The sequence below is a fragment of the Antechinus flavipes genome, chromosome 3 (assembly GCF_016432865.1).
Source record: "Antechinus flavipes isolate AdamAnt ecotype Samford, QLD, Australia chromosome 3, AdamAnt_v2, whole genome shotgun sequence".
Taxonomy (NCBI): Eukaryota; Metazoa; Chordata; class Mammalia; order Dasyuromorphia; family Dasyuridae; genus Antechinus; species Antechinus flavipes.
The window spans coordinates 578,197,054-578,210,655 of NC_067400.1; the positions used below are offsets into that span (position 1 = coordinate 578,197,054).

The window sequence follows — 13,602 nt, forward strand, 5'->3', positions numbered from 1 at the left end:
AAAACCCCCCAAATCAAAGCATCGAGGCTCCCAGGCTTTGGAGCGGCCCAACCCCCACTCTCTCCCAGCAGTACCACTGCCCTGTGTGGTCAGATGTTGTCCACAGACATCGGCCAAGAAGAACTCTGTAAACAATCCCAGAGCATTTCATAAACACGGCGTGGGGTCAAGCTTGCGGTGGGACACAGACCCAGCTCCTGTAGACCCGCCCCAGGGGACTGCGAGCTTTGGAAAATGTACCTGCTCGCCCCTGCCAGGAGAACTCTACCTCCCCAGAGGGAGGGCAAGGCCAGGGCACTGAGACAGTCCCGAAGTTGGAAGTGTCCAGAAGCTCAGCCGGCCCAGCTCTTCCAACAGCTCTGCCCAGGATGTGGCCACCATTGCCTTCCTCTGGAGACTGTTTTGGGGCAGCTGGATCACTCCTGCCAGGCCAGAGTCAGGGAAACCGGGCGTAAATCCGGCCTCGGACACTTGTTAGCTTTGTGATTCTGCTGTTTGCCTCAGTTTCCCCAGCTGTGAATGGGGAGGGTAATAATGGCCCTTACTCTCAGGATTGTCACCAGCTATTATTTGTGGAGGGCTTGGCACTTGGGAGGTACGAATATAATTTGATTTTTTAAGGTCTCATGGGAAGGTGGGTAAGGTTGGTCTCCAGACTCAGGAGGACCCTGAATGTGGTGTTCTTCCCACCGTGCCATGCTCCTGACAGTCATGGAGCAGGGAAAGCACAGAGAGGGAGCACAACGCTTGTGTTCTGGGCCAACTGGGGCCGCTTGCTGGGTGGCCCTCGTGCTAGATTCTGTTTCAGTGTGGACATGTGATGTCCCTGAAGTGACCATAGGACACTAGCCCCCGTTGCTCTAGAACACGTAACGGTTTGCAATTCAAAGTTATGTGAGCCCATAGTGGATGGAGCTCAAAGGCCTGAATCCAAAGCTGGCCATAAGACTGGCTTAAAGTCACTTAAACTGGCTTGCCTCAGTTTCCTCATCTGTAAAATGAACTGAAGAAGGAAATGGCCAAACCATTCCAGTACCTCTTCCAAGAAAACCCCAGATGGAGTCAGGAAGCACTGGACAGGCTGAAAAACAATAAGTCCATTATACAGGTATAGAGGTTCTTGGTATGATGGTGGATGAAGCAGGGCAGGAAATTGTAGTTTGGAGGAGCCTAACTCTGGAGAGAGTTCTATCACACTCTAGCCTTGTGACCTTGACCAAGACCTTATTTCTTTTCCTTTTTTTTTCCCTGAGGCAATTGGGGTTAAGTGACTTGCCCAGAGTCACACAGCTGAAAAGTGTTAAAGACACTTATTTCTAAACTTTAGTTTCCTTACCCATAAAGTAAAAGGCTGGGAACAAATAATCTCCAAGAGCCCTTCCAGGCCGATATTCCATTTAGGTAACTATTAACATTGTTACTACAACCACAATCACCTGTACCATTAGTACCACTACAGTTACTGTTACTACTACCATTGCTGCTCATACTGTTGTTATTGTTACTACTACTATTAATTAGATTGAGCCTTGGAGCTACCCTTGGTGGTAGGTATTATTGTTGTCTCATTTTATACATGAGGAAACTGAGGCAGGGATTAAAACATTTACTCAGGTTCCCATAGCTAATGTGTCCAAAGCTGGATTTGAATTTGTTTTCCCAACTCCAGGTCTAGCTCTCTATCACTTTTCCCTAGCTGCCCTAGATAAAAGCAAATGTTTATAAAGCCAAGGTTTGCAAGATGCTTTATCTATATAATTTCATGTGATCATCATAACAATGCTCTGTGAGATAGATATTATTATTTACTCCATTTTTCAGATGAGGAAATAGGGTGAGTGACTTTCCTAGCGTGGCAGAGGCAGGATTCGAATTCAGATCTTGAAGCTTCTCTGCTCTGTGATGTTCTACCTTTGCTTCTATCCCCCTGCTCCCCCTCGTTGCCCAGGTGCTTTTTGCCCGAAGTGATTCTGTAGAATGGCCAAGTAAACCTTTTCCTGGGTTACATTCGTCAGCTCTGAATTGTTCTTGACTTTCATCCAGGCTACCTGAGCCAGAGCTCTTGAGCTCTGGACCTTTTTCTGGGTGGGGGGAGGGATTCCTCCCTGAGTGTCCCCAGTGGTTGCTTCCTCCCCCACTCTGGGGAGAGACACGAGTCATCCTGTCCCAAGTGAATCAGGAGGCAGCCTAGGGGACAGCGCGTTCTTCTAGAGTGGGTCACTGGGGGTTTCCAAAGCCCTGATTCCATCCAAACACCTGGTGCCCTGGGCTTTGAGAAAGGGCCGCCCTCTTCCTCCATTTCCCCCTCCAGCACCCCCAGCAGGACTGGCCAGGCCTGCCCCCCCTGCACACCCCCTCCTCCAAGTTCATGGGCTTCTGCTAGCGAGTGCAGCTGCTAGAGACAGATATTTATAGCTAGGCAAGAAGAGGCAGAGCCCTGGATTTCCAAAGTGACTGCAGCAGCCCCACCCCCACTGTGATGAGGTGTCCCGGGATGTGAAATTTGAGGAGGAAGTTTAAGCTCATCCCTCCCTGGACTAGGTCAAGGCTAGACTGAATAGGCCGGGGCTCAGGCTTTGGGGACCAGCAGCCGATCGGGGTCAGGGAGACATTAATCGGACGCCAATGGCTGACCCAAACAAGAGTGTCCCTCTAGCTTGCTTAAATGTCACCAGACAGGAAGATGGGAGTCCTGAATGAAGACTTCTGTGGCTCCTTTATGAGATCACTTTTAGCACCCTGGGATCTAGAACTGTTTAGGACTCAGAGACACATGAGTGTCTCCCCTCTGCATTCCCCTTCCCCACTTGTGTTTAACAGATGAGGAAATGTAAGCCCAAGAGTAAAAGGTTGTGTCTTGGAGGCAATTAGTGGGTCAGAATTCGAATCCAGTTCTTCTGACTTTGCTACCTCTCTCCTTCCCTGAACTCAGTTTCCTCATAAATTAAAATGAGAGGCTGGGTTCAGATGATCTCCAAAGTTTTTCCCAGATCTAGGGGAGAGCTGGTCTGTAATAGAAGAAATAGGAAGGTTTTCACCTACAGGTCCAAGTCACTACACCTCTTGGAGCTTCAGATTTCACCACACAAAATGGGAGTATTCACCCACTATCTGCCTTAGAGTCGTAAAGGAATGGTTTTGCAAACTGGAGACAGGGATGTGGAGTGGTCACCATCAAGGCAAATGGGACTTTGTCTCAGAGTGACTATTTTCCCCACAATCTGCTTCATAATACTCCAATGGCATGGGGTGCAAAGGTTCTCAACAACCATCTCTAAGGAGCCCCCCACCAGGGCTCATGTCCCAAAGAGACCAAGACCCCATTGGGGCTGTCCTCAGTGCTTCTGGGTATTCTCTGCATACCCACATCCATCTCTCTCTCGCTCTCTCTCTGTGTCTGTCTCACTCTGTCTCTGTCTTTCTCTTTCTCTGTCTCTCTCTTTTCTCTCTCTCTCTCTCCTCTCTCTCTCTCTCTCTCTCTCTCTCTCTCTCTCTCTCTCCTCTCTCTCTCTCTCTCTCTCTCTCTCTCTGTCTGTCTCTGTCTTTTCTCCCTCTCTCTGTCTCTGTCTTTCTGTCTCTCTCTGTCTGTCTCTCTCTGTCTTCCTCTCTCTCTCTCTCTCTCTCTCTCTCTCTCTCCTCTCTCTCTCTCTCTCTGTCTTTTCTCCCTCTCTGTGTCTCTGTCTTTCTGTCTCTGTCTTCCTCTCTCTCTCTCTGTCTCTGTCTTTTCTCCCTCTCTCTGTCTCTGTCTGTCTGTCTCTGACATACACACACACACACACACACACACATACACATATCTGAATTTGCCCCAGAAAGTTTGAGCTAGTTACAACTCAGCATATAGATAATACAGACTGATTTTCTTAAGGGGGACCTTGACGCTCTCCAGCCCCGGCAGACCGATTGTGTGTCCCGAATCCTCTCCCAGCTCTGATTTAGCTGGGCCCATTTCTGGTGGGGCAGGGGGGAAAACCCCACCCTCCTGATTATCCCTGGCTCCAGCTACCCCAACTAAACAAGGAGCCCAGGCCAGAGAAAGCGGCGGATCACAGCTGGCTTGGTGCTGCCCTCTAATGGTTCCAAGAAGGACTGTAGGGAGGGTGTTAGCCTGGGGAGCTCCGGCCGTGGTGAGGGTCCTCTGAGCCAGAGATCAGCCTCTGTGAGCTGGGTATCGGCGCAGGAGGTCCTGGGAGTCTCCCCAAGCAGGGGTCAGGTGTCTCTGGAGCTGGGAGCTCAGCCGGCACAGGCTAAGCAATAATAAGCAGCTGTCCTGGAAGCACAAAGGTCTTAAATCGTATCTAGTCCAACCCCCTTATTTTATTTCCCTGTCCAGAAAACGGACCCAGAGAGGTAAGTGATTTGCTCGGCAGCAAGCAGAAGAGGAATACTTTTAAACTCCAGCGTCTCATCCATACCATGACCTCTGCAGCCCTGTCAGAAGTGGCCGGTTTTCCACCCTGCTTTGGGAAGCTCAGCCCAGGGTGCTGTCCCAGGTCCTAAAGCCGCTCCAATTGCCGGTACTTCTTCCGGAGCACAGACACCTGGTCTTTGAAGAGCACGGGGTCCAGGCGGAACTGTGAATGCACCAGAGGCATGTGGCCAAACCAGGAGGCAAACCTGTTGATGCAGCCCTTGGATCGCTGTTCAGCTCTGGGACTCAGGAACGACTAGGGAAAGAGCAGGGTTAAAACACTATAGGGTCCTCGTCTCCCACACTTTCCTCCCAACCAACCCTTTAACGGAAGGGGTTTCTAGTGAATATCAAACTTCTCGGAAAAAGGTAGATGGGAGCAGGAGGTAAAGATGTCTTCCTGGGGGGGGTATTTAAACAGAATCACACAATTTCATAGTTGGAAGAGATCTCTAGTCCAATTCTCATCAAAAAAGTGAAGGTTTACCATAACATGCAGGACACGGGGTCTCCTAGGTCTGTCTGAAACCCCTGCCTCCCAAGAGGGGAATTCTACCCCCATCCATAGGCAGCCCATTCTCTTTATAGGTGGCTCTCATCATTAATCAGTTTAATTTAATTAATTAATTTAATAAGTTTATGACTTTCCCCCATTGCATTGTTCTTGGTCCTTCCCAGTTTGTCTGGGAACTGAACATAATACTCCAGGAGTGGCCAATCATTGTGAGATGTAGCTGGACTGTCCACTTTTTGGTCTTCTCTTAATGCAGCCCAGTGACATGTGGAGCCAGAAGACCTGGGATCGAATTGCTTGTGTGGCCTTGGCAAGTCACTTAATTGAGCCTCAGTTTCCCTATCTGTATAATGAGGGACTTTCACTATTCAACCTATAAATCTATGATCTTACAATCTTGCCTTTGGCTCACATGGAGTTTATGGATTACCAAAATCCAAAGATCTTATCTAACCATGTCTCCCTCCATTTTGTACTTGGGAAATTGATTTTTTTAGAGCCTCATTATAAGCCTTTCTATTTATTGCTATTACATTTCATCTAATTAAATTCAAGCTAATACTCTAACCTGAACGGTATCATCTAGTGCTTTAGCAATCCATCCAGCTTTGTGTCACCTCTAAAATTTAATAAACATACCATATCTGTGTCAACAAAGTCACTGATTAAAATGTTATCAGAGCAGAAGGCTGATTCACACATATTCTAGTGCCTGGAAACAGGAGATAATCTTCCCAAGTCCAGAGAATTCTGGTGAAGCAAGATCCCCAGCTGCCCCTCCTGTACAGCCTCTTTTAATGAATGGGTACCTCTCCTGCTTTTCCAAATCTTTCCAAAGGGAAGGTCATAATTATCCTCTCTTACTTGGGTTTCCTGACTTTTAAGCTAGGATATTCATTTTATAGTCTAATCTCTAATTCCCTTTTTTAGGTTTCCCCAATTTCCCCTTCCACAGTTTTCTCTCCCATCATCAGGGCCCTCAACAGTATCCTCCTCAATGTTCCCCACCTTTGGAGAGGGTACCTCCAGGAGCTGCTTCCTCTGTGGTACTTTGATGGGGGGAAGCTTGGTGACTTCAGCCACAAGAAAATTCATCAAGATGTCTTCACAGGCCGAGAGCTCATCTACAAGGTCCCTTAGTGGGGCAGGCAGAGAGTGGGTGAAGAGGTTATGGTAATACCTGGCCAGGAGAAGAGACCAAAGCCATAGTGTCAGAATCATGGGGATTCTTAAAACATAAAATGTCAGATCTGAAAGAAAGCATGGAATATAGGATGTTATAACTGGGAGGGCCTTAGAACCCAGGAAGTCAGAGCTGGGAGGGCCTTAGAACCCAGGAGGTCATGTATGTGCCAAAATGTTTGTGGCAGCCCTCTTTGTAGTGGCCAGAAACTGGAAATTGAATGGATGCCCATCAATTGGAGAATGGCTGGGTAAATTGTGGTATATGAATGTTATGGAATATTATTGTTCTGTAAGAAACGACCAGCAGGATGAATATAGAGAGGCTTGGAGAGACTTACATGAACTGATGCTAAGTGAAATGAGCAGAATCGGGAGATCATTATACACTTCGACAATGATACTGTATGAGGATGTATTCTGATGGAAGTGGATTTCTTCGACAAAGAGACCTAACTCCGTTTCAATTGATCAAGGATGGACAGAAGCAGCTATATCCAAAGAAAGAACACTGGGAAATGAATGTAAACTATTTGCATTTTTGTTTTTCTTCCAGGGTTTTTACCTTCTGAATCCAATTCTCCCTGTGCAACAAGAGAACTGTTCGGTTCTGCAAACATATATTGTATCTAGGATATACTGCAACGTATCTAACATATATAGGACTGCTTGCCATTTGGGGGAGGGGGTGGAGGGAGGAAGGAGAAAAATTGGAACAGAAGAGAGTGCAAGGGATAATGTTGTAAAAAAATTACCCTGGCATGGGTTCTGTCAATGAAAAGTTATTATAAAATAAAATTAAAAAAAAAAAAGGATCAATCCATCCCCAAGGCTTCATACATTCAGAGGGGTAAGACCAGTTACTTAAATATAAAAATCCTACATTATTAGTAGTCTGAACTCCTTGGGCTTGAATTCCTCACTAGTTGAGTATCAACATACTCTCCTAACTAGATATCTCTCTAAGAACTATGTCCACCTGAATCAATGTTGCCTCTTGCTAAATATATTTTTTGGAATATTGTTAAATAAACTTCATTAAACATTTAAAAAAAAAAGAACCCAGGAGGTCAGAGCTGGAAGGGCCCTTAGAGACTCTCTATCCATCCTCCTAAACTTCCCAAGTGGGTTGTAAGCCGAATTTCTGGATTCTGAAGCCCCAGCCATTTGAGCATCGTTCCCAGTGCTTCCCCACCAGTCTCCAGAAGATGTCGCTTCTGAGGGCCAGCTCTGCAGCCACATAACTGGGCTCTGGCTGGTGCGGGGCCTGGAAGCCTTCCAGCTCGCTGCTTCATTAGGTAAGCTAATGGGATGTGACTCTTAGGGCGTGCCTCACTCTATGCAAACCTGGTATGTAAAACTCCAGATTTATACAAAAGGGAAACTGGGGGCACCCCTTCCCTCTATGATTCACCACAGAACTCCCTTATACATTTAAAACAGCGTTCAGTTTGTACACAGAGCTCTCTGAGCACTCCCTCCTGCATCAAATAACTGTGGCCGACAGGGAGCGGCTGCAGCTGCTGGAAATTTCTTTCTGCCCCCTAAAAGAGCCCCGAAGAACTCTCCCGGGTCCTCCTCTGGCACCCAGCCACCCCTTCCAGTCGGTCACTCAGCCTGGGGCTGGGGCCACACTAGGCATGCCCTCGCACGGTCCTACTCCTCCTCCCCCTTTCCTTCGAAATCCATTCCCTGAGAAAAACCCAATGGTCCAAAAAACAAAACCTTCCTGGCTGAGTGTCTCCATAGCAACTGAGGCAGTAGACAGCCTGAATCCTCTGAAAAACAGGTCGAAAGAATGAGAGCTGGAAGCCACCTTAGAGCAAGCAGCCCAACCCGCTCATTGTGCAGATGAGGAAACTGAGGCCCGGCATAGAGAGCTATTTGTCCAAGGTCACAATTTAGTAAATATCAGTGACAGGATTTGAATCCATCAGCACCACATCAAAGCCAACACTTTATATTTATCATAAGAACAGAATTGTCTCTCTTGCTCCCTCTTTCTCCTCCTTTTCATTCTCTGTCTGTCTCTTTGTCCCTCTCTCTCTTTCTGTGTCTCTGTCTCCCTCTCTGTCTCTCTATGTGTCTCTTATCTTTCTGTGTCTCTGTCTCCCTCCCTCTCTCTCTCTTTCTCTCTCTCTGTCTCTCTCTGTATCTCTTATCTTTCTGTGTCTCTGTCTTTGTCTTTATCTCTCTCTTTCTCTCTCCTCTTTTTTTTCTCCCATTCCCCAAGAGATTTTCATCTTCATTATTTTGCCCCTTAGGACAGAGCTTCTGACCAAATATAAGCACTGCCATTTCCAACTCCTGGGATCTTGGACAAATTCCTTAACCTCACTAAGCCTCACTTTACTCATCTATAAAATGACCTCTCCCTTCCAGCTCTGCCATTATGTTGCACCCAATACTCCATGGTCCTTTCTGGCTCTGAATGCCATGAGCCTGGGGTCCCTTAGATTTTATCAGGTCTCACGGGGACGCCCTAGTGCCTCCTGGGAGGCGGCTCCAGAGCCCATGTGTCTCCTGGGGCAGTACCTGTGGTAGAAAGCAGCCGCAGTGAGGACCACCGAGAACTCATTGGGCCTCTGGTCTGTGTAGCCCCAGGAGCCCTTGGTTTCATCCCAGAAGTGGCTCCAGGTCTGGAAACCCACAATTCGTTCTGGGAAGCTCTTCCACACCACAAAGGCGAAGTCCACCTAGGGGAGGAATTGCTGTGAGACTCTCAAAAGGACTTCCCCAGCGGGAGCTCCCTGGGAGGTACCAAGGCAGGCAGCAAGAAAAGTAAATTCCCAAAGAACTTTCAGAGCCGTTAATATCAAGTCAAGTCATCAAATATTTATTAAAGTGACTATTATATGCCTGGCACTATGCTAAGCTCTGGGGATCAGGCAAAAAGAAAGAAAGGCAAAAAACAAATAAAACACCCAAACAATCTCTTCTCTCAAGGAGCCCGCAGTATAATGGAGGAGCCAGCCCCCAGGCAATTATGTGCAATCTAGAAGCAGAATGTTTTATCGAGAGAGAGAGTCCAACATCTCCTTTTTCTGGAAATTTTAAACTGAAGAAGCTGATAAATCAGGAACAGTGTTGGAGGCAAGGGAGTAGATTATATGACTTCTTCAGGTCTTTTAGAACTAGATGCTGTTTGTGAGATCTATAAGGGACCTTAAACACAGAACTTCAAAGGAGAAGGATTCTCATAACAGGAGACTGTCAGAGCTGAGAGGGCCTTTAGAACATAGAATATCAGAGCTGGGAAGGCCCTTAGAACAAGGGATGTCAGAGCTGGAAGGGCCCTTAGAACCCGGAATGTCAGAACTGGGAGGGCCCTTAGAACCTAGAAGGTCAGAGCTGGGAGGGCCTTAGAACCCAGGAGGTCAGAGCTGGGAAGATCCTTAGAACACATTATGTCAGATCTGGGAGGGCCCTTAGAACACAATATCAGAGCTGGGAGGGGCCTTAGAACCTGGGATGTCAGAGCTGGGAGGGGCCTTAGAATATGGAATATCAGAACACTGAACCTTGAAGGGACTTTGGAGCTCCTCATCTAGTCTCTCCCCTTCCTCCCTCCCACCCCCAATCCAGTCCCTCTTACACAGATAACAAGCTGATCTCTCAGTGACCAGGGGCTGAGCTAAGACTAGGACCAGGTCCCCAGATTTCCTGTCCAGTATTTTCCCTTCTCCATCTCACGACCTCCCCTCTCTAGCATCCCCTGGTCCCCAGGGCCACTGAGCACGATGGGGTTGCTAAGTATGGCCTGGGACCCACCAGCCTCTCCTGGACCTTACCTCACTGGTTGAAAGGCTGCTGTGGGCATCCAGGCTGAGGACGGCATCAGTGCCGATGGTGCCGTAAGGGAAGAAGCGGTCACTCTTCTGCAGCAGGAAGAGAACAGCAGTTACTCCCCTGTGAGTAGAGGCAGGAGTGGGAAGCTCCCTTAGCAAAATTGCTTCCTCCCTGTCCCAGCCCCTTTCTGATCACCTTCCTTCCCTCCAACATGATTTGGACAATTTCTGAAAGGTACTTTATGGGATCACAGAGCAATAGATTATGGATTCAGAGCTGGGAGGGACCTCAGGGGCCATCAGCTCCAATCCCCTCATTTGGCAGATAGGGAAACTGAGGCCTGGAGAAGTTAATAGATTTTCCCAAAATGGAATAGGTAGTAAGCATCAGAGGTGGAATTCTTCCAATTCCAAATCCAGTATTCTTTTCACGGTACCATAATGCCTCACACATAGGCCATCCCTCCATTTTTCATGTAGAAAGCGCCCAGGCTGCCTAAGGACTTGCTAGAAGTCACACAGCTAATATCAGAGCTGGTCCCGGACCCCAGGTACCCCCTGCCAGAGCGGCGCTCTTCCCATGAGGCCGTGCTGAACACATGAGGCTATTCTCTCCCAGAACACTTTGCCACCTCTCTTCCCAGAATTCATACAATCTGTTATTCCCAACACCTTGGACTTCACTAACTCCGCCACCCTGGATTTCTTCAGGCCCAAGTGTGCTCCTTCAGGTGTCAGGGAACACCGGGCGGGCCCTCCCTGAATAATCTCCTGCTAGCGACACTCCCTGCCTTGTGCTTCTCCCCATTCCAGTCCATCCTTCACTTAACTGTCAAAGGTCTCCATCAAAGATCTGACCCCCGGCTCCTAACGGTAAACTTGGCCTGTGCGCTCAAAGTAAACATTGCCTCCGAGATCAATACAAAGTCCTTTTGGTTTGGCTTTTAGCCAACCTAGCTCCTCCCTGCCTTTCCAGTCTTCCTACACCTTCCTCTCCTTCATGGCCTCTGTGATCCAGGGATACTGAGCTCCTAGTGGCTCCGGGTGGCTCCTAATAGTGTCTAATGGCTCCTGGTAGCTCCTGATAGCTCCTGATGCTTCCATCTAGCTCTTGGTGGCTCCTGGTGGTTCCTGATGGTTCCTGAAAGCTTTTGGTGGCTCCTGATGGATCATGGTAACTCCGGGTGGCTCGTGGTGGTTCCTGAAAGCTTATGATGACTCCTGATGATTCCATTAGCTCTTGGTGGCTCCTGGTGGCTCCTGATGGGTCCTGGAATCTCTGTTAGCTCCTGATGGTTCCTGGTGACTCCTGATGGTTCCATCTAGCTCTCAGTGGCTTCTGTGGTTCCCAATGGTTCCTGAAGGCTCCTGGTGGCTCCTGATAGTTTCTGAAAGCTTCTGGTGGCTCCTGATGGGTCTTGGTAACTCCTGGTGGCTGTTGATGGACCCTGGAAGCTCCTGTTAACTTCTGATATTTCCATCTAGCTCTTGGTGGCTCCTATGGTTCCCAACAGCTCCTGATGGCTCCTGGTGGCTTCTGATGACTTTTGATGGCTTCTGAGGGTGGAACTTTTGATGAGTCCTGGTAACTCCTTAGGGTTCTTTATAGTTCCTGGAAGCTCCTGATGGGTCTTGGTGACTCCTGATAACTTCTGAGAGTTCCTGATGGCTCCTGGTGGCTCTTGTCAAATCTATCTCCTGACTCCGGATTTTTTAACTTCACTGTTTCCTTGCCTGAAATGCTCTCCCTCCTCATTTCAGCCTCCTGGATTCCATGGTTCTTTCAAGCTTCAACTCAAATGCCACCTTCTACAGGAAGTTCTCTTTGTGCCTCTCAATGCTGGTACCTTCCTTCTGCAAATGCCCTCTCCCCATTTATGCTGTGGTTGTTTGTATGTTGTATGGAAACTGAGCTCCAATAGGTCAGGGAAAGTTTCTTATTTATTTATTCCCTTAAGGGCTAGTTACAGGCCCACTAACCCCCTGATGCTTAAGAGATGCTGAATGAATGAATATACTTAGTAGGTAGCTAGACAGCTGGTTGGCATAATGGATGCCCAGCCTGCAGTCAGGGAGACTCATTTTCCTGAGTTCAAATCCAGCCTCAGACGCTTACTAGGTGTATGACCCTGGGCAAGTATCTTCATCCTGTTTGCCTCAGTTTCCCTATCTATAAAATCAGCTGGAGAAGGAAATGGCCAATTACTCCGGTATCTCTGCCAGAAAAACTCCAAATGGGGTCAGGAAGAGTCAGACATGACTGAAATGACTAAACTACAATCTAGGTGTCATGGAATAGAACCCTGAGACAGGAGTCAGGAAGACCTGAATTCAAATCCAGCCTCAGACACTTACTAGTTGGGTGATCCTGGGTCACTCTGTTTGTCTCACTCTTCTAAAGTATAAAATGAGGGATAATAAGAGCACCTCCTTCCCAGGATTGTGGTGTGAATCAAATGAGATATTTGCAAAGCACTTAGCATAATTATTACTTGGCACACAGTAGGTGCTATCTAATGCTTTTTCCCTTCCTTGGGCATTAATAAGTGTTGAATCAGAGATATGTGTAAGACACTTAGCATAATTATTACTTGGCACACAGTAGGTGCTATCTAAATGCTTTTTCTCTTCCCTGGGCATTAATAGGTGTTGAATCAATAAATAAACAAACTGGTTGAAGGCAGGAGTTAGAAGGAGAGTCCCCCTTCTAGTTCCTTTGTCTTCCATCCCCCTTTTACCTTCTTCCTCCCTTCAATGATCACCAAGGGCACTGCAGTCTGCGGCCACTTCCCCTGGGCTGGAGGAGGATTGTCACTGCTCCAGAGGACCAGAATCTATGAGAAAAGGAAGGATGGTGAGGGGGAGAAAAGGAACTGAGAATGGGACAGGAGGAGTTCGGAGCCTCTCAGAGATATGGAAGGCAGATGGGAAGGAGCTGTTATTATTATTATTAAATAATAATAATAATAATAATAATTATTATTATTATTATTGAATGAGTGAGCTTGCTGGTTAGTTGACTCATAAGAGCAGTTCTTTACCCACTGGCCTACTAACTAACTAGAAATGGATTTGAAATTTGATGATATGATATCTGGAAGCAACTGATACTAGTAAACTACTCTCATTTCCACCAGTTGCCCCATTTCTGTTTTCAACCCCATTTCCCCCACTTGCTATTAACAATTTAATTTTTTACATCATCATTTTCTTCCACAGTTGCAGAAACACAGATGTCAGAGCTGGAGGGATCTTGGAATGCAAAATATTAATTTCCAGAAGAAACCCCAGAACATGAAATGTTGGCGTTGAGAGGAATCTAGATAAAGTATTAGCGCTAAAGAAGACCTGGAACACCGGAGTGCTGGAGCTGGGAAGGACCTCAACGATAATATTCTGACTCTAAAACAGATCTAAAACATGGAATGCTGGCACTGAGAAGGCCTTAGGCTATAAAACACTATAGCTAGACTAAATCTAGAACATGGAATACTGGGGTTGGCAGGACCTCAACAATAAAACACCAGTACTAGAACAGATCTAGGACATGGAATACTATCATCAAGAGGACCTTAAATTATGAAACACCGTGGTGAGAATGCATCTAGAACATGGACTGCTGGGGTTGAGAAGGACCTCAATGATAAAATTCTGATGCTAGAACAGATCTAGGACATGGAATACTGTCATCAAGAGGACCTTAGATT

General features: G+C 47.2%; 1 protein-coding gene across 1 annotated transcript in view; it reads right to left on the reverse strand.

The window, feature by feature from the left end:
• Positions 1-4,297: 4,297 nt before the first annotated feature.
• EXTL1 (exostosin like glycosyltransferase 1) overlaps positions 4,298-13,602 on the reverse strand; it is a 28,844-nt gene continuing 19,539 nt past the window's right edge. Inside the window, 5 exon segments of the mRNA XM_051988165.1 lie at positions 4,298-4,667; positions 5,949-6,105; positions 8,643-8,803; positions 9,899-9,985; positions 12,634-12,729. Of these exon segments, the coding sequence (XP_051844125.1) occupies positions 4,497-4,667; positions 5,949-6,105; positions 8,643-8,803; positions 9,899-9,985; positions 12,634-12,729 (672 nt within the window). The 3' untranslated portion in view covers positions 4,298-4,496.